General features: G+C 51.8%; 1 protein-coding gene across 1 annotated transcript in view; it reads right to left on the bottom strand.

Moving 5' to 3' along the window:
• The window catches only part of LOC116958801 (putative pre-mRNA-splicing factor ATP-dependent RNA helicase PRP1), a 105,372-nt gene extending 79,164 nt beyond the window's left edge, over positions 1-26,208 (bottom strand). The window contains exons 1-4 of the mRNA XM_076058955.1: positions 25,985-26,208; positions 17,095-17,308; positions 3,784-4,044; positions 379-608 (exon numbers count right to left, since the gene is read on the bottom strand). Coding sequence (XP_075915070.1) covers positions 379-608; positions 3,784-4,044; positions 17,095-17,308; positions 25,985-26,049 — 770 coding nt within the window. The 5' untranslated portion in view covers positions 26,050-26,208. The remainder of the gene's footprint in view (positions 1-378; positions 609-3,783; positions 4,045-17,094; positions 17,309-25,984) is intronic.
• Between the last annotated feature and the right edge of the window lie 1,172 nt (positions 26,209-27,380).

Raw genomic sequence — 27,380 nt, 5'->3', positions numbered from 1 at the left:
TGGGACTGCTACAGTCCTCGAAGCGAATCGAGAACCCGACCTCCTGGCCCAGCGCCACGTCCATCTCGTCCGCTACGCGCTGGGCCACGCTCATCGCAGCCACACTCCACCCACCACCACCACCCACTCCACCCACTCACCCACTCCACCCACCCACTCACTCCACCCACCCACTCACCCACACCACCCACACTCACCCACTCACTCACCCACCCACCCACTCACCCACCCACTCACTCACCCACTCATCCACTCACCCACTCACTCACTCATCCACTCACTCACCCACTCACTCACCCACCCACTCACTCACCCACCCACCCACCCACTCACCCACTCACCCACCCACCCACTCACCCACCCACCCACACCACTCACTTGAGCACAGTCTTGGGACTGCTACAGTCCTCGAAGCGAATCGAGAACCCGACCTCCTGGCCCAGCGCCACGTCCATCTCGTCCGCTACGCGCTGGGCCACGCTCATCGCGGCCACGCGGCGGGGCTGGGTGCAGGCCACACCACGACGCACCAGGCCGGCCCCACCGGGCCCGCTCGCAGCTGCGTTCGCAGCAGCCGCACGGACAAAGTCAACACACCACTGCGGGATCTGTGGGGGGGAGGAGAGAGAGTGGGACAGTCGGTGGGTCAGTGGGTCAGTGGGTCAGTCGGTCAGACAGTGAGTCAGTCAGTCAGTCACTCAGTCAGTCACTCAGTCAGTCAGTGAGTCAGTGAGTGAGTTAGTCAGTCAGTGAGTGAGTCAGACAGTCACTCACTCACCAGCCGACCCACCAACCCACCCACCCAGCCACTCGCTCACCCACCAACCCGCTCACCCACTCACACACCCACTCACTCACTCGTTCACCCACTCACCCACTCACTCACCCACTCACTCACTCACCCACCCACCCACTCACTAACCCACCAACTCACCCACCCACTCACTCACTCACCCACCCACTGACCCACCCACCCACTCACTCACCCACCAACTCACCCACTCACTCACCCACCAACTCACCCACTCACTCACTCACCCACTCACTCATCCACTCACTCACTCACCCACTCACCCACTCGTTCACTCACCCACCCACCCACCTGTGTAGTCTTCCCCGACCCAGTCTCTCCCACCAGCACCATCTGCTGGTGCTTTTCCAGCGTGAGCATGAAACGCTCCTTACCACTCACCCACTCACTCACTCACCCACTCACTCACTCACCCACTCGTTCACCCACCCACCCACCCACTCACTCACCCACTCACTAACCCACCCACTCACTCACCCACCCACCCACTCACTCACTCACCCACCCACCCACCCACTCACTCACTCACCCACTCACTCACCCACTCACCCACTCGTTCACCCACCCACTCGTTCACTCACCCACCCACCCACCCACTCACTCACCCACTCACTAACCCACCCACTCACTCACCCACCCACCCACTCACTCACTCACCCACCCACCCACTCACTCACTCACCCACTCACTCACCCACTCACCCACTCGTTCACCCACCCACTCGTTCACTCACCCACCCACTCGCCCACCCACTCACTCGTTCACCCACCCACCCACCTGTGTAGTCTTCCCCGACCCAGTCTCTCCCACCAGCACCATCTGCTGGTGCTTTTCCAGCGTGAGCATGAAGCGCTCCTTACCACTCACCCACTCACTCACTCACCCACTCACTTACTCACCCACTCGTTCACCCACCCACCCACTCACTCACCCACTCACTAACCCACCCACTCACTCACCCACCCACCCACTCACCCACCCACTCACTCACTCACTCACCCACTCACTCACCCACTCACCCACTCGTTCACCCACCCACTCGTTCACTCACCCACCCACCCACCCACTCACTCACCCACCCACTCACTCACCCACTCGTTCACCCACCCACTCGTTCACCCACCCACCCCCCACCTGTGTAGTCTTCCCCGACCCAGTCTCTCCCACCAGCACCATCTGCTGGTGCTTTTCCAGCGTGAGCATGAAGCGTTCCTTACCACTCACCCACTCACTCACCCACGCGTTCACTCACTCACCCACTCACTCACCCACTCACTCACCCACCCACTCACCCACTCACCCACTCACTCACTCACCCACTCACTCACTCACCCACTCACTAACCCACCCACTCACTCACTCACCCACTCGTTCACCCACCCACTCGTTCACTCACTCACCCACCCACTCGTTCACTCACTCACCCACCCACTCGTTCACTCACCCACCCACCCACTCACTCACTCACCCACTCACTAACCCACCCACTCACTCACCCACCCACTCACTCACCCACTCGTTCACCCACCCACTCGTTCACCCCACCCACTCACTCACCCACCCACTCGTTCACTCACTCACCCACCCACCCACCCACTCACCCACTCGTTCACCCACCCACTCGTTCACCCACCCACCCACCCACTCACTCACCCACCCACCCGCCCACCCACCCACCTGTGTAGTCTTCCCCGACCCAGTCTCTCCCACCAGCACCATCTGCTGGTGCTTTTCCAGCGTGAGCATGAAGCGTTCCTTACCACTCACCCACTCACTCACTCACCCACTCACCCACTAACCCACCCACTCACTCACTCACCCACTCGTTCACCCACCCACTCGTTCACTCACCCACCCACCCACTCACTCACCCACCCACCCACTCACTCACCCACCCACTCACTCACTCACCCACTCACTCACTCACCCACGCGTTCACTCACTCACCCACTCACTCACCCACTCACTCACTCACCCACTCACTCACTCACTCACTAACCCACCCACTCACTCACCCACTCGTTCACCCACCCACTCGTTCACTCACCCACTCACTCACCCACCCACTCACCCACTCGTTCACCCACCCACTCGTTCACCCACCCACCCACTCACCCACCCACTCACTCACCCACCCACTCGTTCACCCACCCACCCACTCACCCACCCACCCACCCACCTGTGTAGTCTTCCCCGACCCAGTCTCTCCCACCAGCACCATCTGCTGGTGCTTTTCCAGCGTGAGCATGAAGCGTTCCTTACCACTCACCCACCCACCCACTCACTCACTCACTAACCCACCCACTCACTCACTCACCCACTCGTTCACCCACCCACTCGTTCACTCACCCACCCACCCACTCACTCACCCACCCACCCACTCACTCACCCACCCACTCACTCACTCACCCACTCACTCACCCACCCACTCACTCACCCACTCGTTCACCCACCCACCCACCCACCTGTGTAGTCTTCCCCGACCCAGTCTCTCCCACCAGCACCATCTGCTGGTGCTTTTCCAGCGTGAGCATGAAGCGCTCCTTACCACTCACCCACTCACTCACTCACTCACCCACTCACTCACTCACTCACCCACTCGTTCACCCACCCACCCCACCCACTCACTCACCCACTCACTAACCCACCCACTCACTCACCCACCCACCCACTCACCCACCCACCCACTCACCCACCCACTCACTCACTCACCCAGTCACCCACTCACTCACTCACTCACCCACTCACTCACTCACCCACCCACTCACTCACTCACCCACCCACCCACTCACCCACTCACTCGTTCACTCACCCACCCACTCACTCACTCACCCAGTCACCCACTCACTCACTCACTCACCCACTCACTCACTCATCCACTCACTCGCTCACTCACCCACTCACTCACTCGCCCACTCACCCGCTCACTCACCCGCTCACTCACCCACTCACCCACTCACCCACCCACCCACCTGTGTAGTCTTCCCCGACCCAGTCTCTCCCACCAGCACCATCTGCTGGTGCTTTTCCAGCGTGAGCATGAAGCGCTCTCGGTACTCCCAGACGGGCAGAGCGACGCGCTTCTTCAGGATCTCGTAGTAGCGGGGGGTGTAGGGCAGGCCGGTGAAGGGGTTCAGGGTGAGGCCCTGGGGGGACCGCAAGGGCGGGACGAGACCCCCAGAGAAGCCACTGGCGCCCAGGCCGGGAGGGAGGCCCAGCGTGGCGGGAAACACCTTGGGGGGTGGTGGTGGTGGTGGTGGTGTTACACACACACAGTGTTACACAGTGTTACATACACTGTGTTACACAGTGTTACACACACACAGTGTTACACAGTGTTACACACACAGTGTTACACACACACAGTGTTACACAGTGTTACACACACAGTGTTACACACACACAGTGTTACACAGTGTTACACACACAGTGTTACACACACACAGTGTTACACACACAGTGTTACACCATACACAGTGTTACACACACACAGTGTTACACAGTGTTACACACACACACAGTGTTACACAGTGTTACACACACACAGTGTTACACACACACAGTGTTACACACACACACACAGTGTTACACTACACAGTGTACACACACACACACAGTGTTACACACACACACAGTGTTACACACACACACAGTGTTACACCACCCACGTGTTACACACACACAGTGTTACACACACACACACAGTGTTACACACACACACACAGTGTTACACACGTGTTACACACACAGTGTTACACACACACACACAGTGTTACACACACACACACAGTGTTACACACACACACACAGTGTTACACACACACACACAGTGTTACACACACACACACAGTGTTACACACAACACACAGTGTTACACACACACACACAGTGTTACACACACACACACAGTGTTACACACACACACACAGTGTTACACACACACACACACAGTGTTACACACACACACAGTGTTACACACACACACACAGTGTTACACACACACACACAGTGTTACACACACACACACAGTGTTACACACACACAACAGTGTTACACACACACAGTGTTACACACACACACAGTGTTACACACACACACAGTGTTACACACACACACAGTGTTACACACACACACACAGTGTTACACACAACACAACACACAGTGTTACACACACACATGCCAGTGTTACACACACACACAGTGTTACACACACACACAGTGTTACACACACACAACACAGTGTTACACACACACAGTGTTACACACACACACAGTGTTACACACACGACACACCGTGTTACACACACACACAGTGTTACACACACACACAGTGTTACACACACACACACAGTGTTACATACACACACACACGTGTTACACACACACAGTGTTACACAGTGTTACACACACACACAGTGTTACACACACACAGTGTTACACAGTGTTACACACACACACAGTGTTACACACACACACAGTGTTACACACACACACACAGTGTTACACACACACACAGTGTTACACACACACACAGTGTTACACACACACACAGTGTTACACACACACACAGTGTTACACACACACACAGTGTTACACACACACACCAGTGTTACACACACACACAGTGTTACACACACACACAGTGTTACACACACACACAGTGTTACACACACACACAGTGTTACACACACACACAGTGTTACACACACACACAGTGTTACACACACACACAGTGTTACACACACACACAGTGTTACACACACACACAGTGTTACACACACACACAGTGTTACACACACACACACAGTGTTACACACACACACACACAGTGTTACACACACACACAGTGTTACACACACACACAGTGTTACACACACACACAGTGTTACACACACACACAACAGTGTTACACACACACAGTGTTACACACAGTGTTACAACACACACACAGTGTTACACACAGTGTTAACACACACACACAGTGTTACATACACTGTGTTACACACACAGTGTTACACACACACACAGTGTTACACACACACACACAGTGTTACACACACACACACACAGTGTTACACACACACACAGTGTTACACACACACACAGTGTTACACACACACACAGTGTTACACACACACACAGTGTTACACACACACACAGTGTTACACACACACACAGTGTTACACACACAGTGTTACACACACAGTGTTACACACACACACAGTGTTACACACACACACAGTGTTACACACACACACAGTGTTACACACACACAGTGTTACACACACACACACAGTGTTACACACACACACAGTGTTACACACACACAGTGTTACACACACACACAGTGTTACACACACACACACAGTGTTACACACACACTGTGTTACACACAGTGTTACACACACACACAGTGTTACACACACACAGTGTTACACACACACACACAGTGTTACACACACACACAGTGTTACACACACACACAGTGTTACACACACACACAGTGTTACACACACACAGTGTTACACACACACACAGTGTTACACACACACAGTGTTACACACACACACAGTGTTACACACACACAGTGTTACACACACACACAGTGTTACACACACACACAGTGTTACACACACACACAGTGTTACACACACACACACAGTGTTACACACACACAGTGTTACACACACACACACAGTGTTACACACACACAGTGTTACACACACACAGTGTTACACACACACACACAGTGTTACACACACACACAGTGTTACACACACACAGTGTTACACACACACAGTGTTACACACACACACAGTGTTACACACACACAGTGTTACACACACACACAGTGTTACACACACACAGTGTTACACACACACAGTGTTACACACACACACAGTGTTACACACACACAGTGTTACACACACACACAGTGTTACACACACACAGTGTTACACACACACACAGTGTTACACACACACACAGTGTTACACACACACACAGTGTTACACACACACACACAGTGTTACACACACACAGTGTTACACACACACACACAGTGTTACACACACACAGTGTTACACACACACAGTGTTACACACACACACACAGTGTTACACACACACACAGTGTTACACACACACAGTGTTACACACACACAGTGTTACACACACACACAGTGTTACACACACACAGTGTTACACACACACACAGTGTTACACACACACAGTGTTACACACACACACAGTGTTACACACACACAGTGTTACACACACACACAGTGTTACACACACACAGTGTTACACACACACACAGTGTTACACACACACACAGTGTTACACACACACAGTGTTACACACACACAGTGTTACACACACACAGTGTTACACACACACACACAGTGTTACACACACACACAGTGTTACACACACACAGTGTTACACACACACACAGTGTTACACACACACAGTGTTACACACACACACAGTGTTACACACACACAGTGTTACACACACACACAGTGTTACACACACACACAGTGTTACACACACACACAGTGTTACACACACAGTGTTACACACACAGTGTTACACACACACACAGTGTTACACACACACACAGTGTTACACACACACACAGTGTTACACACACACAGTGTTACACACACACACACAGTGTACACACACACACAGTGTTACACACACACAGTGTTACACACACACACAGTGTTACACACACACAGTGTTACACACACACTGTGTTACACACAGTGTTACACACACACACAGTGTTACACACACACAGTGTTACACACACACACACAGTGTTACACACACACACAGTGTTACACACACACACAGTGTTACACACACACACAGTGTTACACACACACAGTGTTACACACACACACAGTGTTACACACACACAGTGTTACACACACACACAGTGTTACACACACACAGTGTTACACACACACACAGTGTTACACACACACACAGTGTTACACACACACACAGTGTTACACACACACACACAGTGTTACACACACACAGTGTTACACACACACACACAGTGTTACACACACACAGTGTTACACACACACAGTGTTACACACACACACACAGTGTTACACACACACACAGTGTTACACACACACAGTGTTACACACACACAGTGTTACACACACACACAGTGTTACACACACACAGTGTTACACACACACACAGTGTTACACACACACAGTGTTACACACACACAGTGTTACACACACACACAGTGTTACACACACACAGTGTTACACACACACACAGTGTTACACACACACAGTGTTACACACACACACAGTGTTACACACACACACAGTGTTACACACACACACAGTGTTACACACACACACACAGTGTTACACACACACAGTGTTACACACACACACACAGTGTTACACACACACAGTGTTACACACACACAGTGTTACACACACACACACAGTGTTACACACACACACAGTGTTACACACACACAGTGTTACACACACACAGTGTTACACACACACACAGTGTTAGACACACACAGTGTTACACACACACACAGTGTTACACACACACAGTGTTACACACACACACAGTGTTACACACACACAGTGTTACACACACACACAGTGTTACACACACACAGTGTTACACACACACACAGTGTTACACACACACACAGTGTTACACACACACAGTGTTACACACACACAGTGTTACACACACACACAGTGTTACACACACACAGTGTTACACACACACACACAGTGTTACACACACACACACAGTGTTACACACACACACACAGTGTTACACACACACACAGTGTTACACACACACAGTGTTACACACACACACAGTGTTACACACACACAGTGTTACACACACACACAGTGTTACACACACACAGTGTTACACACACACACAGTGTTACACACACACACAGTGTTACACACACACAGTGTTACACACACACAGTGTTACACACACACACAGTGTTACACACACACAGTGTTACACACCACACAGTGTTACACACACACACAGTGTTACACACACACAGTGTTACACACACACACAGTGTTACACACACACAGTGTTACACACACACAGTGTTACACACACACACAGTGTTACACACACACAGTGTTACACACACAGTGTTACACACACACAGTGTTACACACACACACACAGTGTTACACACACACACACAGTGTTACACACACACACAGTGTTACACACACACAGTGTTACACACACACACAGTGTTACACACACACAGTGTTACACACACACACAGTGTTACACACACACAGTGTTACACACACACACAGTGTTACACACACACACAGTGTTACACACACACAGTGTTACACACACACAGTGTTACACACACACACAGTGTTACACACACACAGTGTTACACACACACAGTGTTACACACACACACAGTGTTACACACACACAGTGTTACACACACACACAGTGTTACACACACACAGTGTTACACACACACAGTGTTACACACACACACAGTGTTACACACACACAGTGTTACACACACACAGTGTTACACACACACACAGTGTTACACACACACAGTGTTACACACACACACACAGTGTTACACACACACAGTGTTACACACACACACACAGTGTTACACACACACAGTGTTACACACACACAGTGTTACACACACACACACAGTGTTACACACACACACAGTGTTACACACACACAGTGTTACACACACACAGTGTTACACACACACACAGTGTTACACACACACAGTGTTACACACACACACAGTGTTACACACACACAGTGTTACACACACACACAGTGTTACACACACACAGTGTTACACACACACACAGTGTTACACACACACAGTGTTACACACACACACAGTGTTACACACACACACAGTGTTACACACACACAGTGTTACACACACAGTGTTACACACACACACAGTGTTACACACACACAGTGTTACACACACACACACAGTGTTACACACACACACAGTGTTACACACACACACAGTGTTACACACACACAGTGTTACACACACACACAGTGTTACACACACACAGTGTTACACACACACACAGTGTTACACACACACAGTGTTACACACACACACAGTGTTACACACACACACAGTGTTACACACACACAGTGTTACACACACACAGTGTTACACACACACACAGTGTTACACACACACAGTGTTACACACACACAGTGTTACACACACACACAGTGTTACACACACACAGTGTTACACACACACACAGTGTTACACACACACAGTGTTACACACACACAGTGTTACACACACACACAGTGTTACACACACACAGTGTTACACACACAGTGTTACACACACACACACAGTGTTACACACACACACAGTGTTACACACACACACAGTGTTACACACACACAGTGTTACACACACACACAGTGTTACACACACACAGTGTTACACACACACACAGTGTTACACACACACAGTGTTACACACACACACAGTGTTACACACACACACAGTGTTACACACACACAGTGTTACACACACACAGTGTTACACACACACACAGTGTTACACACACACAGTGTTACACACACACAGTGTTACACACACACACAGTGTTACACACACACAGTGTTACACACACACACAGTGTTACACACACACAGTGTTACACACACACAGTGTTACACACACACACAGTGTTACACACACACAGTGTTACACACACACAGTGTTACACACACACACAGTGTTACACACACACAGTGTTACACACACACAGTGTTACACACACACACAGTGTTACACACACAGTGTTACACACACACAGTGTTACACACACAGTGTTACACACACACAGTGTTACACACACACAGTGTTACACACACACACAGTGTTACACACACACAGTGTTACACACACACAGTGTTACACACACACACAGTGTTACACACACAGTGTTACACACACACAGTGTTACACACACAGTGTTACACACACACACAGTGTTACACACACAGTGTTACACACACACAGTGTTACACACACACACAGTGTTACACACACACAGACCCCCAGAGAAGCCGCTGGCGCCCAGGCCGGGAGGGAGGCCCAGCGTGGCGGGAAACACCTTGGGGGGTGGTGGTGGTGTTACACACACAGTGTTACACACACACACACAGTGTTACACACACACAGTGTTACACAGTGTTACACACACAGTGTTACACAGTGTTACACACACACAGTGTTACAGAGTGTTACACAACAACAACAACCGCCATTCGCCACTAAGTGGCGGTGACGTCACCACGACGCTTGTGCCAGGCTATGTGCACCCTGAGGCCACGTGAAGTGTCGAACGCCCGCTGGCAGGAGGTCACGGGGCAGACCCAGGTGCCACGGGTCGACTGACTGAGATGACTGGCTGATGCACCACCTGTGCCCCCTACTGTGCCAACCTGCTGTGCTTTAGCCACCCGGCGCTCCGCTCGCTGTTGTGAGCGTCGCTCCTCCGCCCTCCGTTGTTGTTGGAGGGCGACTGCCTCCAACTGCCCAGTAGCATCCTTCACGAGCCTCCTCCACAGAGGCCGATCTTGACACCGCTGGTACCAGTCATCGGCAAGTCCACTCAGCTCCACGTCCTCCTGTACCACATCACTCCATCTCTTCTCTAGCCCGTGCCGCGCCCGCTTAGCCCCCTCAATCCGGCCAAACAAAAGCTGTTTCGGCATGCGGTGGCTGGGCATGCGGGCTACATGACCCAGCCATCGCAGCCTTGCCTGCCGGAGGAGCTCACCGATGGGACCCTGCTCAGATCTTTCAAGGATTTGTGAGCTCCTCACACAATCCAGTCTGGTTAAACCCAGGATGGATCGTAGGCAGGCCAGCCTAAATGTTTCTAACCGGCGAAGATGTTCCATTAGGGGGGTCCACGTTTTGCAAGCGTAGAGAAGGAAGGGAATGACCGTGGCCGAGAAGACCTGAAGCTTAGTGCGGAGCGACAGACCAGGTAGCTTCCACACAGCGTTACGCAACCGATGAAAAGATATTGCCGCTCGACTGATTCGGAGTGAGACCTCTGCTGTTAAACTGGAGCCAGTCATAAGCACACTGCCCAGGTATGGGAAACTCTCCACTCTCTCCACAACTGCCCCATCACCGATTGGGAGTTGTGGGGGTGGAGTGTCCGATGGTACAAAATACCCAGGCAGGTGCTTAGTTTTGGTGGGGCTGATGGTAAGGCCCCACCTCTTAGTGGCACGCTCCAGTCTCAGCAGCAGCGTCTCCAACTCCTCCTCTGACTGAGCAGCTATTACCAAATCATCAGCATACATAACGTGGTTGAGCAATAGGGAGCCATCCCTTGACCGCACCCGGGCATCGATCAGCCTCCCATTATATCTGTACCATGTGGAGATTCCCCCGATACAGCTATTGAAGGCTTCACGAACTACGTGGTCAAAATAGATGTTAAATAATGTGGGAGCCAGAGGACATCCCTGTCGCACCCCAAGGTGTACAGGGAATGGCTCTGACTCCCGGCCACGTAGTTTTACCCGGGCCCGCTCACCATCATGAAGGTCCTTAATGATCGTGAGCATAGGGTCAGGTACTCCAAAAGCACGAAGAACGACCCAGAGCCCAGGCCTACTGATGGTATCATAGGCCTTGACCAGGTCAATAAAGCAGAGATGTAGGTCTTGTTGGAATTCCCTACACCTCTGCTGTAGCAGACGGACAGAAAATATGGCACCTGTGCAGGACCGCCCTTTCCTGAAACCGCATTGGGGCTCCGCAAGCCTCTCCTCAGCGTGCCTGGCAAGGCGATGCTGAATAATCCTTGCCAGGACCTTTCCCGGCACACTGAGGAGTGAGATGCCCCTGTAGTTGTTACAGTCTGTGCGGTCCCCCTTCTTAAAAAGGGGGACCACCAGGGCATCCTTCCAATCCTGCGGAACCCGTCCAGTGGTCCAGACTGTTGTTATGATGTCATATAGGGCAGTCTGTGCACAAACGCCACCCTCCCTCAGCATTTTGCTTGGGAGATCATCTCTGCCTGCTGCCTTTCCTGGTCTCAGACTCCGGATCGCCTTCAGTACTTCCTCAACAGATGGCACCTCAGCCAGCCACTCACAGGGGGTGACTTCTTCCAATATTTGAGGCACCGCAGCCTCAGCAGGGTCATCCTCACTTTGTGCCACGATGTTTTCCTGGCTGAGGGATTTTCCTTCCCCCAGGACCTCACAGAAATGCTCAGCAAATCTGCAAACCTGTTCCTGGGGGTCGGAGATTGGATCACCGTTTTTTCCCCTAATGATGGTAATAGGTGTGGCGCTGCAGGTTCTTTTTTGATGGAGTTAAATAGAGATTTGTGATCACGGGCCACTGAGGCAGACTCCATCTCCTCAGCAACCCGCGACCACCACCCATCCTTGCAGCGCCTCACGGCTCTCTGAACCTCCGAGCGAAGGCTGCGGTAAGCCTCCTCATTCTCTGACGTGGGATTCTGTAGCCGATGGCAGTGGGCCTGTCGCTTTTTCTCAACCATCCTGAACACCTCCTCTGTCAGCCAGGGTCTCTGGGGAGGTCTGGACCGCGTACCCAAAGCAGCCATTGCAGCTGCATGAGTCACTCCTAAACCTCGCCCATTTGCCCTCGACATCAGGAGGAGTCGGGGACGATGCCAATCCCAGCCGCAAGCGATGATGAAATTCTCGCTTGCAACTTTCATCAGATAACTGAGACCAGGCCACTTTATGTTGGAATGGGGTCCTGGGTGTACACCCACCACCGGAGTGGAAGAATGGCAGGCGCATCTTACAGATGACTAGTCGATGGTCAGAGGGCAGATCAGCTCCACGGTAGGTCCTGGTGTCAAGGACATGGGCTCGCATTCGCTGGTCCGTCACTATGTAGTCCAGCAGATGTTCTTGCTTGGACCCGGCATGCATCCATGATGTTGTGTGGATGCGCCGATGCCGGAACAGCGTGTTGGTAATTACAAGCCCATGGGCTGCACAAAAATCTAGCAGCCTCCTACCGTTGTTATTGAGCTGATCTGGCCCATGCCCTCCAATCACTCCAGACCAGGTGCCAGTATCATGACCAACTCGGGCATTGAAGTCACCCAACATGATGACTCTATCCCGAGGGGCCACTTTAGCCAGCACCTGTGACAGGAGATCATAGAAGGCATCTGACTCATCGGCTTTGCCTGCATCCCTCCACGGATGTTCATCTTCGGTGGGGGCATAAGTAACCACGACCACCATTCCTCGCCTCCGGTTGATGGGAAGGCGAGCCCAAAGTAGCCTGGGGCTTACAGCTTCCCACACCTCACCGCCACGCTCCCACGCCCCCTTCATTCTTTTGTTCAAAAGAAGAGCCACACCCTGTTGTTTGGCAGTCTGGTGCCCCGAGTAGAGGACTGTCCACCCCTCATGGTGGCAGGAGCCAGAGCCGGTCCACCGGACCTCCTGAATGCCGCATAGATCCAGGCGGTACCGGTCCAGCTCCCGACAGAGGAGTGGCAGCCTCTCCTCCGCAGTGAGCGTTCGAACATTCCACGTGGCCACCCGTAGTGGCTTTTCGTTGTTTCTGGAGTAGCCCCGAGGGTAGGTATTCAATCTCCTGGCTCCGCCAATTGGGGTTTGGCCAGGAGACGTCATAGACGCCTGGCCCCCCGGGGCCTCCGGCACAAGCTTATTAGTTACATATTTCAGTTTAACTCGTGGTTTCATGGTAATTAATTGAAGGTGGAGGGGTTACCAGCCCCTCGCACCCGTCCAGAGCCCCCGTTTAGCCTCTGTGGTGGACACATATGCCATGAGGGGAGGAGCCAATCACAATTGGATCTCCCCCCACAGCACTGTCCACGACAGAGTTGCCCGTCTGGCACCACAGTGTTACACACACACACAGTGTTACACACACACACTGTGTTACACACACACACAGTGTTACACACACACACAGTGTTACACACACACACAGTGTTACACACACACACAGTGTTACACACACACTGTGTTACACACACACAGTGTTACACACACAGTGTTACACACACACACACACAGTGTTACACACACACACACAGTGTTACACACACACAGTGTTACACACACACAGTGTTACACACAGTGTTACACACACACACACAGTGTTACACGCACACACAGTGTTACACACAGTGTTACACACACGGACAGACACACACACAGTGTTACACACACACAAGTGTTACACACACACAAGTGTTACACACACACACAGTGTTACACACACAGTGTTACACACACACAGACACACACACAGTGTTACACACAGACACACACAGAGACACACACAGAGACACACACAAACACAGTGTTACACACACACACACACAGACAGACACACACAGACACACACACAGACAGACAGACACACACACACAGACACACACAAAGACTACTACAGCAGAGTTACTACTGCTGTGTGATGCTACTAAAGCCGTGTATGATGCTGTGTGATGTCACTACAGCCGTGTGTGACGCTGTGTGATGCTACTAAAGCCGTGTGTGATGCTGTGTGATGTCACTACAGCCATGCGTGACGCTGTGTGATGTCACTACAGCCGTGTGTGACGCTGTGTGACGTCACTACGGCCCTGTGTGACACTGTGTGTGACGCTGTGTGTGACGCTGTGTGTGACGCTGTGTGTGACGCTGTGTGACGTCACTACGGCCCTGTGTGACACTGTGTGTGACGCTGTGTGTGACGCTGTGTGTGACGCTGTGTGGTGGTGTGACGCTGTGTGTGACGCTGTGTGTGACGCCGTGTGTGACGCTGTGTGTGACGCTGTGTGGTGGTGTGACGCTGTGTGTGACGCTGTGTGTGACGCTGTGTGTGACGCTGTGTGACGCCGTGTGTGACGCTGTGTGTGACGCTGTGTGACGCTGTGTGTGATGTCACTACGGCCCTGTGTGACGCTGTGTGTGACGCCATGTTTGACGCTGTGTGTGACGCTGTGTGACGTCACTACGGCCCTGTGTGACGCTGTGTTACGTCACTTTGGCCGTGTGTGACGTCACTACGGCCGTGCGTGACGCTGTGTGACGCTGTGTGATGTCACTACGGCCCTGTGTGACGCCATGTGTGACGCCGTGTGTGACGCCGTGTGTGACGCTGTGTGATGTCACTACGGCCCTGTGTGACACTGTGTGTGACGCTGTGTGACGCCGTGTGTGACGCCGTGTGTGATGTCACTACGGCCCTGTGTGGCGCCGTGTGTGACGCCGTGTGTGACGCTGTGTGATGTCACTACGGCCCTGTGTGACGCCGTGTGTGACGCCGTGTGTGACGCCGTGTGTGACGCTATGTGACGTCACTACGGCCGTGCGTGACGCTGTGTGACGTCACTACGGCCCTGTGTGTGACGCCGTGTGTGACGCTGTGTGATGTCACTACGGCCGTGCGTGACGCTGTGTGATGTCACTACGACCCTGTGTGACGCCGTGTGTGACGCCGTGCGTGACGCCGTGCGTGACGCCGTGCGTGACGCTGTGTGTGACTCCGTGCGTGACGCTGTGTGACGTCACTACGGCCCTGTGTGACGTCACTACGGCCGTGCGTGACGCTGTGTGATGTCACTACGGCCGTGTGTGACGCTGTGTGACGCTGTGTGATGTCACTACGGCCCTGTGTGACGCTGTGTGATGTCACTACGGCCCTGTGTGACGCTGTGTGACGCTGTGTGATGTCACTACGGCCCTGTGTGACTCCGTGCGTGACGCTGTGTGATGTCACTACGGCCCTGTGTGACGCCGTGTGTGACGCCGTGTGTGACGCCGTGTGTGACGCTGTGTGATGTCACTACGGCCCTGTGTGACGCCGTGTGTGACGCCGTGTGTGACGCCGTGTGTGATGTCACTACGGCCCTGTGTGACGCCGTGTGTGACGCTGTGTGACGTCACTACGGCCCTGTGTGACGCTGTGTTACGTCACTATGGCCGTGTGTGACGTCACTACGGCCGTGCGTGACGCTGTGTGACGTCACTACGGCCTTGTGTGACGCTGTTTGATGCTGTGTGATGTCACTACGGCCCTGTGTGTGACGCCGTGTGTGACGCTGTGTGATGTCACTACGGCCGTGTGTGACGCTGTGTGACGCTGTGTGACGTCACTACAGCTGTGTGTGACGCCGTGTGTGACGTCACCCCGGGAGTGAGGGAGTTCCCTCCGCCCCCACCACCGTAGCGGTGGTCTCGGCCGCCGTCCCGGCCGCCGTCCCGGCCGCCATCGCGCTCCCGGTCACGGTGGTGCGAATCCCGGTCGCCACGGTCACCGCGGTCGCCACGGTCACGGTCGCCACGGTCACCGCGGTCGCCACGGTCACCGCGGTCGCCACGGTCGCCGCGGTCGCCGCGGTCCCTGGGGTGGGGTGGGGTGGGCGGGGTACGAGTGGGGGAGTGAGTGGGTGGGTGGGTGAGTGGGTGGGTGAGTGAGTGGGTGAGTGGGTGAGTGGGGGAGTGGGTAGGGGAATGAGTGAGTGAGTGGGTGGGTGAGTGAGTGGGTGAGTGAGTAGGGGAGTGGATGAGTGAGTGGGTGAGTGGGTGGGTGGGTGAGTGGGTGAGTGAGTGAGTGGGTGGGTGGATGAGTGGGTAGGGGAGTGAGTGAGTGAGTGGGTGAGTGAGTGGGTGGGTGAGTGAGTGAGTGGGTGGATGAGTGGGTGAGTGGGTGAGTGAGTGGGTGGGTGAGTGGGTGGGTGAGTGGGTGGGTGGGTGAGTGAGTGAGTGGGTGCATGAGTGGGTGAGTGGGTGGGTGGGTGAGTGGGTGAGTGGGGTGGGTGAGTGGATGAGTGGGTGGATGAGTGGGTGGATGAGTGGGTGGGGGAGTGGGTGGGGGAGTGAGTGAGTGGGTGAGTGAGTGGGTGAGTGAGTGGGTGAGTGAGTGGGTGAGTGAGTGAGTGGGTGAGTGAGTGGGTGAGTGAGTGAGTGGGTGAGTGAGTGGGTGAGTGAGTGGGTGAGTGAGTGGGTGGGTGAGTGGGTGAGTGAGTCGGTGGGTGGGTGGGTGAGTGAGTGGGTGGGAGAGTGGGTGGGTGAGTGGGTGGGTGAGTGAGTGGGTAGGTGAGTGGGTGGGTGGGTACCCTCACTACCACACTCACTGTGTACACCACAACCACCACTACCATCACTACCACACTCACTGTCAACACCACTACTACCACTACCATTACTACCACACTCACTGTGTACACCACTACCATCACTACCACACTCACTGTGTACACCACTACTACCACTACCATCACTACCACACTCACTGTGTACACCACTACCACACTCACTGTGTACACCACTACTACCACTACCATCACTACCACACTCACTGTCAACACCACTACCACCACTACCATCACTACCACACTCACTGTGTACACCACTACTACCACTACCATCACTACCACACTCACTGTGTACACCACTACCATCACTACCATCACTACCACACTCACTGTGTACACCACTACTACCGCTACCATCACTACCACACTCACTGTGTACACCACTACTACCACTACCATCACTACCACACTCACTGTGTACACCACTACCATCACTACCATCACTACCACACTCACTGTGTACACCACTACTACCACTACCATCACTACCACACTCACTGTGTACACCACTACCATCACTACCACACTCACTGTGTACACCACTACTACCGCTACCATCACTACCACACTCACTGTGTACACCACTACTACCACTACCATCACTACCACACTCACTGTGTACACCACTACTACCACTACCATCACTACCACACTCACTGTCAACACCACTACTACCACTACCATCACTACCACACTCACTGTCAACACCACTACTACCACTACCATCACTACCACACTCACTGTGTACACCACTACCATCACTACCACACTCACTGTGTACACCACTACTACCACTACCATCACTACCACACTCACTGTGTACACCACTACCATCACTACCATCACTACCACACTCACTGTGTACACCACTACTACCGCTACCATCACTACCACACTCACTGTGTACACCACTACTACCACTACCATCACTACCACACTCACTGTGTACACCACTACCATCACTACCACACTCACTGTGTACACCACTACCATCACTACCACACTCACTGTGTACACCACTACCATCACTACCACACTCACTGTGTACACCACTACCATCACTACCACACTCACTGTGTACACCACTACCACCACTACCATCACTACCACACTCACTGTGTACACCACTACCACCACTACCATCACTACCACACTCACTGTGTACACCACTACCATCACTACCACACTCACTGTGTACACCACTACCATCACTACCATCACTACCACACTCACTGTGTACACCACTACCACTACTACCATCACTACCACACTCACTGTGTACACCACTACCACCACTACCATCACTACCACACTCACTGTGTACACCACTACCATCACTACCACACTCACTGTGTACACCACTACTACCACTACCATCACTACCACACTCACTGTGTACATCACTACCATCACTATCACACTCACTGTGTACACCACTACCACCACTACCATCACTACCACACTCACTGTGTACACCACTACTACCACTACCATCACTACCACACTCACTGTGTACACCACTACCATCACTACCATCACTACCACACTCACTGTGTACACCACTACTACCACTACCATCACTACCACACTCACTGTGTACACCACTACCACCACTACCATCACTACCACACTCACTGTGTACACCACTACCACCACTACCATCACTACCACACTCACTGTGTACACCACTACCACCACTACCATCACTACCACACTCACTGTGTACACCACTACCATCACTACCACACTCACTGTGTACACCACTACTACCGCTACCATCACTACCACACTCACTGTGTACACCACTACCACCACTACCATCACTACCACAGTCACTGTGTACACCACTACTACCACTACCATCACTACCACACTCACTGTGTACACCACTACCATCACTACCACACTCACTGTGTACACCACTACTACCGCTACCATCACTACCACACTCACTGTGTACACCACTACCACCACTACCATCACTACCACACTCACTGTGTACACCACTACCATCACTACCACACTCACTGTGTACACCACTACCACCACTACCATCACTACCACAGTCACTGTGTACACCACTACCATCACTACCACACTCACTGTGTACACCACTACTACCACTACCACACTCACTGTGTACACCACTACCATCACTACCACACTCACTGTGTACACCACTACTACCGCTACCATCACTACCACACTCACTGTGTACACCACTACTACCACTACCATCACTACCACACTCACTGTGTACACCACTACCACCACTACCATCACCACCACACTCACTGTGTACACCACTACTACCGCTACCATCACTACCACACTCACTGTGTACACCACTACCATCACTACCATCACTACCACACTCACTGTGTACACCACTACCACCACTACCATCACTACCACACTCACTGTGTACACCACTACTACCACTACCACCACTACCACCACTACCACACTCACTGTGTACACCACTACCATCACTACCACACTCACTGTGTACACCACTACTACCACTACCATCACTACCACACTCACTGTGTACACCACTACTACCACTACCATCACTACCACACTCACTGTGTACACCACTACTACCACTACCATCACTACCACACTCACTGTGTACACCACTACTACCACTACCATCACTACCACACTCACTGTGTACACCACTACCACCACTACCATCACTACCACACTCACTGTGTACACCACTACTACCACTACCATCACTACCACACTCACTGTGTACACCACTACCACCACTACCATCACTACCACACTCACTGTGTACACCACTACCACCACTACCATCACTACCACACTCACTGTGTACACCACTACTACCGCTACCATCACTACCACACTCACTGTGTACACCACTACCATCACTACCATCACTACCACACTCACTGTGTACACCACTACTACCACTACCATCACTACCACACTCACTGTGTACACCACTACCATCACTACCACACTCACTGTGTACACCACTACCACCACTACCATCACTACCACACTCACTGTGTACACCACTACCACCACTACCATCACTACCACACTCACTGTGTACACCACTACCATCACTACCACACTCACTGTGTACACCACTACTACCACTACCATCACTACCACACTCACTGTGTACACCACTACCACCACTACCATCACTACCACACTCACTGTGTACACCACTACTACCACTACCATCACTACCACACTCACTGTGTACACCACTACCATCACTACCATCACTACCACACTCACTGTGTACACCACTACTACCACTACCATCACTACCACACTCACTGTGTACACCACTACCATCACTACCACACTCACTGTGTACACCACTACTACCACTACCATCACTACCACACTCACTGTGTACACCACTACCACCACTACCATCACTACCACACTCACTGTGTACACCACTACCACCACTACCATCACTACCACACTCACTGTGTACACCACTACTACCACTACCATCACTACCACACTCACTGTGTACACCACTACCACCACTACCATCACTACCACACTCACTGTGTACACCACTACTACCACTACCATCACTACCACACTCACTGTGTACACCACTACCACCACTACCATCACTACCACACTCACTGTGTACACCACTACTACCACTACCATCACTACCACACTCACTGTCAACACCACTACCACCACTACCATCACTACCACACTCACTGTGTACACCACTACTACCACTACCATCACTACCACACTCACTGTGTACACCACTACTACCACTACCATCACTACCACACTCACTGTGTACACCACTACCACCACTACCATCACTACCACAGTCACTGTGTACACCACTACCATCACTACCACACTCACTGTGTACACCACTACTACCACTACCATCACTACCACACTCACTGTGTACACCACTACCATCACTACCATCACTACCACACTCACTGTGTACACCACTACCACCACTACCATCACTACCACAGTCACTGTGTACACCACTACCATCACTACCACACTCACTGTGTACACCACTACCATCACTACCACACTCACTGTGTACACCACTACCACCACTACCATCACTACCACACTCACTGTGTACACCACTACCACCACTACCATCACTACCACACTCACTGTGTACACCACTACCATCACTACCATCACTACCACACTCACTGTGTACACCACTACTACCGCTACCATCACTACCACACTCACTGTGTACACCACTACTACCACTACCATCACTACCACACTCACTGTGTACACCACTACTACCACTACCATCACTACCACACTAACTGTGTACACCACTACTACCACTACCATCACTACCACACTCACTGTGTACACCACTACCATCACTACCACACTCACTGTGTACACCACTACTACCACTACCATCACTACCACACTCACTGTGTACACCACTACCACCACTACCATCACTACCACACTCACTGTGTACACCACTACCACCACTACCATCACTACCACACTCACTGTGTACACCACTACCATCACTACCACACTCACTGTGTACACCACTACCACCACTACCATCACTACCACACTCACTGTGTACACCACTACCATCACTACCACACTCACTGTGTACACCACTACTACCACTACCATCACTACCACACTCACTGTGTACACCACTACCATCACTACCACACTCACTGTGTACACCACTACCATCACTACCATCACTACCACACTCACTGTGTACACCACTACCACCACTACCATCACTACCACACTCACTGTGTACACCACTACCACCACTACCATCACCACCACACTCACTGTGTACACCACTACTACCACTACCATCACTACCACACTCACTGTGTACACCACTACCATCACTACCACACTCACTGTGTACACCACTACTACCACTACCACCACTACCATCACTACCACACTCACTGTGTACACCACTACCATCACTACCACACTCACTGTGTACACCACTACCATCACTACCATCACTACCACACTCACTGTGTACACCACTACTACCCCTACCATCACTACCACACTCACTGTGTACACCACTACTACCACTACCATCACTACCACACTCACTGTGTACACCACTACCATCACTACCACACTCACTGTGTACACCACTACTACCACTACCATCACTACCACACTCACTGTGTACACCACTACCATCACTACCACACTGTGTACATCACTACCATCACTACCACACTCACTGTGTACACCACTACCATCACTACCACACTCACTGTGTACACCACTACTACCACTACCATCACTACCACACTCACTGTGTACACCACTACCATCACTACCACACTCACTGTGTACACCACTACCACCACTACCATCACTACCACACTCACTGTGTACACCACTACCATCACTACCACACTCACTGTGTACACCACTACCATCACTACCACACTCACTGTGTACACCACTACCATCACTACCACACTCACTGTGTACACCACTACCATCACTACCACACTCACTGTGTACACCACTACCACCACTACCATCACTACCACACTCACTGTGTACACCACAACCATCACTACCATCACTACCACACTCACTGTGTACACCACTACTACCACTACCATCACTACCACACTCACTGTGTACACCACTACCATCACTACCACACTCACTGTGTACACCACTACCATCACTACCATCACTACCACACTCACTGTGTACACCACTACCATCACTACCACACTCACTGTGTACACCACTACTACCACTACCACACTCACTGTGTACACCACTACTACCACTATCATCACTACCACACTCACTGTGTACACCACTACCATCACTACCACACTCACTGTGTACACCACTACCACCACTACCATCACTACCACACTCACTGTGTACACCACTACTACCACTACCATCACTACCACACTCACTGTGTACACCACTACCATCACTACCACACTCACTGTCAACACCACTACCACCGCTACCATCACTACCACACTCACTGTGTACACCACTACCATCACTACCACACTCACTGTCAACACCACTACCACCACTACCATCACTACCACACTCACTGTGTACACCACTACTACCGCTACCATCACTACCACACTCACTGTGTACACCACTACCATCACTACCACACTCACTGTGTACACCACTACCACCACTACCATCACTACCACACTCACTGTGTACACCACTACTACCACTACCATCACTACCACACTCACTGTGTACACCACTACCACCACTACCATCACTACCACACTCACTGTGTACACCACTACCATCACTACCACACTCACTGTCTACACCACTACTACCACTACCATCACTACCACACTCACTGTGTACACCACTACCATCACTACCATCACTACCACACTCACTGTGTACACCACTACCACCACTACCATCACTACCACATTCACTGTGTACACCACTACTACCACTACCACCACTACTACCACTACCATCACTACCACACTCACTGTGTACACCACTACTACCACTACCATCACTACCACACTCACTGTGTACACCACTACTACCACTACCATCACTAATTTACCAAGTCGTGCTAATTTAAACTTTAATTTCTAACGTTAACGCTTAAGGAGCTTACGCCACGTGCAGCTACTGTCTCTCAAAAAGAAAGCGAACTTTAGAATTAATAAAATCTACGATAAATGTATTCCTTCAGCAACGGCTATTAAAGCACAATTATCGATTAGACGATGGTAAATATCGATTTTAATTTAAGTTAACAAAAAACGGTGCTAGCGGTCAGCCGACCGCATCATCGCGGCTTAGCCCGGCGGCCCGAACTCTCACCCTGCCCGGTAGCGCCTCGCTAGGAAAACCGTAAGGCTGCGGGCCTACTAACCACAGTGGGGTGGCTTGCCCCGCACCTAATTTCTGTCTCCGCACTATAACCCGACACCAACTCTAATAATCATCATCGTCTACGGGTTATAAAGCAACAAAACAATACAAAGTTAAAAAGCCACGCTTAATTCTCCATAACGTTAAGTCGGCCGAAACACCAAAGACCAGGGCCGGCCGCCCGAACCCTCTCACCCTGCCCGGTAGCCCCTCGCTAGGCAAGGCGTAAGGCTTCGGGCCTACCAACCACAGGTGGTAGCTGGCCAATATCTCGTATTTCTCTGCGCGCTATAACCCGACAACTCAAATTCATCATCGTCGTCATCTCGACAGCCTACAAAGCAACACTTAAACAAAGTATTAAAAAAAGTCGCGTTAATATATATTTTTTAGCGCGTAGCCGACCGGACCATCGCGGCTTCGCCTTGCTGCCCGAACCCTCACCCCTGCCCGGTAGCCCCTCGCTAGGCAAGCCGTAAGGCTTCGGGCCTACCAACCACAGGGGGTAGCTCAGCCAGTATCTTTAATAACGCGACAATAACTCGAATCATCAGCATCGCTTAGGAAGAAAGCAAAGTTTAAAATCAAACCGCTACCCCCCTTAGAATAACAACAGCAGCGAGTCTTAAATTCATGTTAATCAATAGCCGCATTGACCCGGGCCAGGCTTATTGTAAGGCCTAGTCAGGCAGGCTTTCGTGGATTTGAAAAAAATACCTTCACCTTAATAACCTACAATTCTACTTAACCGCTGTTTAAAAAACAACTACTGCTTTGCTGTCAGTATTAAATCATCGCGGCGGCGGTGTTTAAACGTGCTAAGTTGTTTTTTTAAATTAATAAACGTTAGCGGGTTGCCACAGCCATCGTGGTGAAAATCCCGCACAAGAGCTGTTAAACATTTTAACGTTTTAAATTATCTCACTCACTCACTCGTCTTAATTATCGTCTTGTTCGCCCTTTAACGTCAAACTCACCGGTCGTGACGCTTTTTGTTGGCGGCGTAGTCGTCCCCGATGTCAACCCGGTGTCGCTTCGACATCGTGGAGGGAGATTGGGGAGGGGGTGATGGTGGTGGTTGTGGTGGTGATGGTGGTAGTTGTGGTGATGGTGGTGAGAGTGGTGTTGGTGGGAGTTGCCAGCAGAGGGCGATAGAGGAGAGGGTTGTGTGAGAGGGGAGGGTGTAGGTGGTGGTGGTGATGATGGTGGTGATGATGGTGGTGGTGATGGTGGTGGTGATGTTGATGGTGGTGGTGATAGTGGTGGTGGTGATGGTGGTGGTGATGGTGGTGATGGTGGTGGTGATGGTGGTGGTGGTGATGGTGGTGGTGGTGATGGTAGTGGAGATGATGGTGATGGTGGTGATGGTGATGGTGGTGATGGTGGTGGTGGTGATGGTGGTGGTAGTGATGATGATGGTGGTGGTGATGTTGATGGTGGTGGTGATGGTGGTGGTGGTGATGTTGATGGTGGTGATGGTAGTGGTGGTAGTTGTGTTAGTGTTAGTTGTGGTGGTAGTTGTGATGGTGGTGGTGTTGGTGGGAGTTGCCAGCAGAGGGCGATAGAGGAGAGGGTTGTGTGAGAGGGGAGGGTGTAGGTGGTGGTGGTGATGATGGTGGTGGTGATGGTGGTGGTGATGTTGATGGTGGTGGTGATGGTGGTGGTGGTGATGATGATGGTGGTGGTGATGTTGATGGTGGTGGTGGTTGTGATGGTGGTGGTGATGGTGGTGGTGGTGATGTTGATGGTGGTGGTGATGGTGGTGATGGTGCTGGTGATGGTGGTGATGGTGGTGGTGGTGATAGTTGTGGTGGTGATGGTGGTGATGGTGGTGATGATGATGGTGGTGGTGATGGTGGTGATGGTGGTGGTAGTTGTTGTGTTAGTGTTAGTTGTGGTGGTGTTGGTGGTGGTGATGGTGGTGGTGATGGTGGTGGTGGTAGTTGTATTAGTGTTAGTTGTTGTGGTGTTGGTAGTTGTGGTGGTGATGGTGGTGGTAGTTGTGGTGATGGTGGTGGTGAGGGTGGTGTTGGTGGGAGTTGCCAGCAGAGGGCGATAGAGGTGAGGGTTGTGTGAGAGGGGAGGGTGTAGGTGGTGGTGATGGTGGTGGTGATGATGATGGTGGTGATGGTGGTGGTGATGGTGGTGGTGGTGATGATGGTGGTGGTGATGGTGGTGGTGATGGTGGTGATGGTGGTGGTGGTGATGGTGGTGGTGGTGATGGTGGTGGTGGTGATGGTAGTGGAGATGATGGTGATGGTGGTGATGGTGGTGGTGGTGATGGTGGTGGTGATGGTGGTGGTGATGGTGGTGATGATGGTGGTGGTGATGATGGTGATGGTGGTGATGGTGGTGGTGGTGATGGTGATGATG

Source organism: Petromyzon marinus (genome assembly GCF_048934315.1).
Source record: "Petromyzon marinus isolate PM22_M1 ecotype Great Lakes invasive population chromosome 83 unlocalized genomic scaffold, UKy_Petmar_22M1.pri1.0 chr83_unloc.1, whole genome shotgun sequence".
Lineage (NCBI taxonomy): Eukaryota > Metazoa > Chordata > Hyperoartia > Petromyzontiformes > Petromyzontidae > Petromyzon > Petromyzon marinus.
Note: the sequence above shows the minus strand (reverse complement) of the source record. Positions and strands in the feature narration are given on the sequence as shown.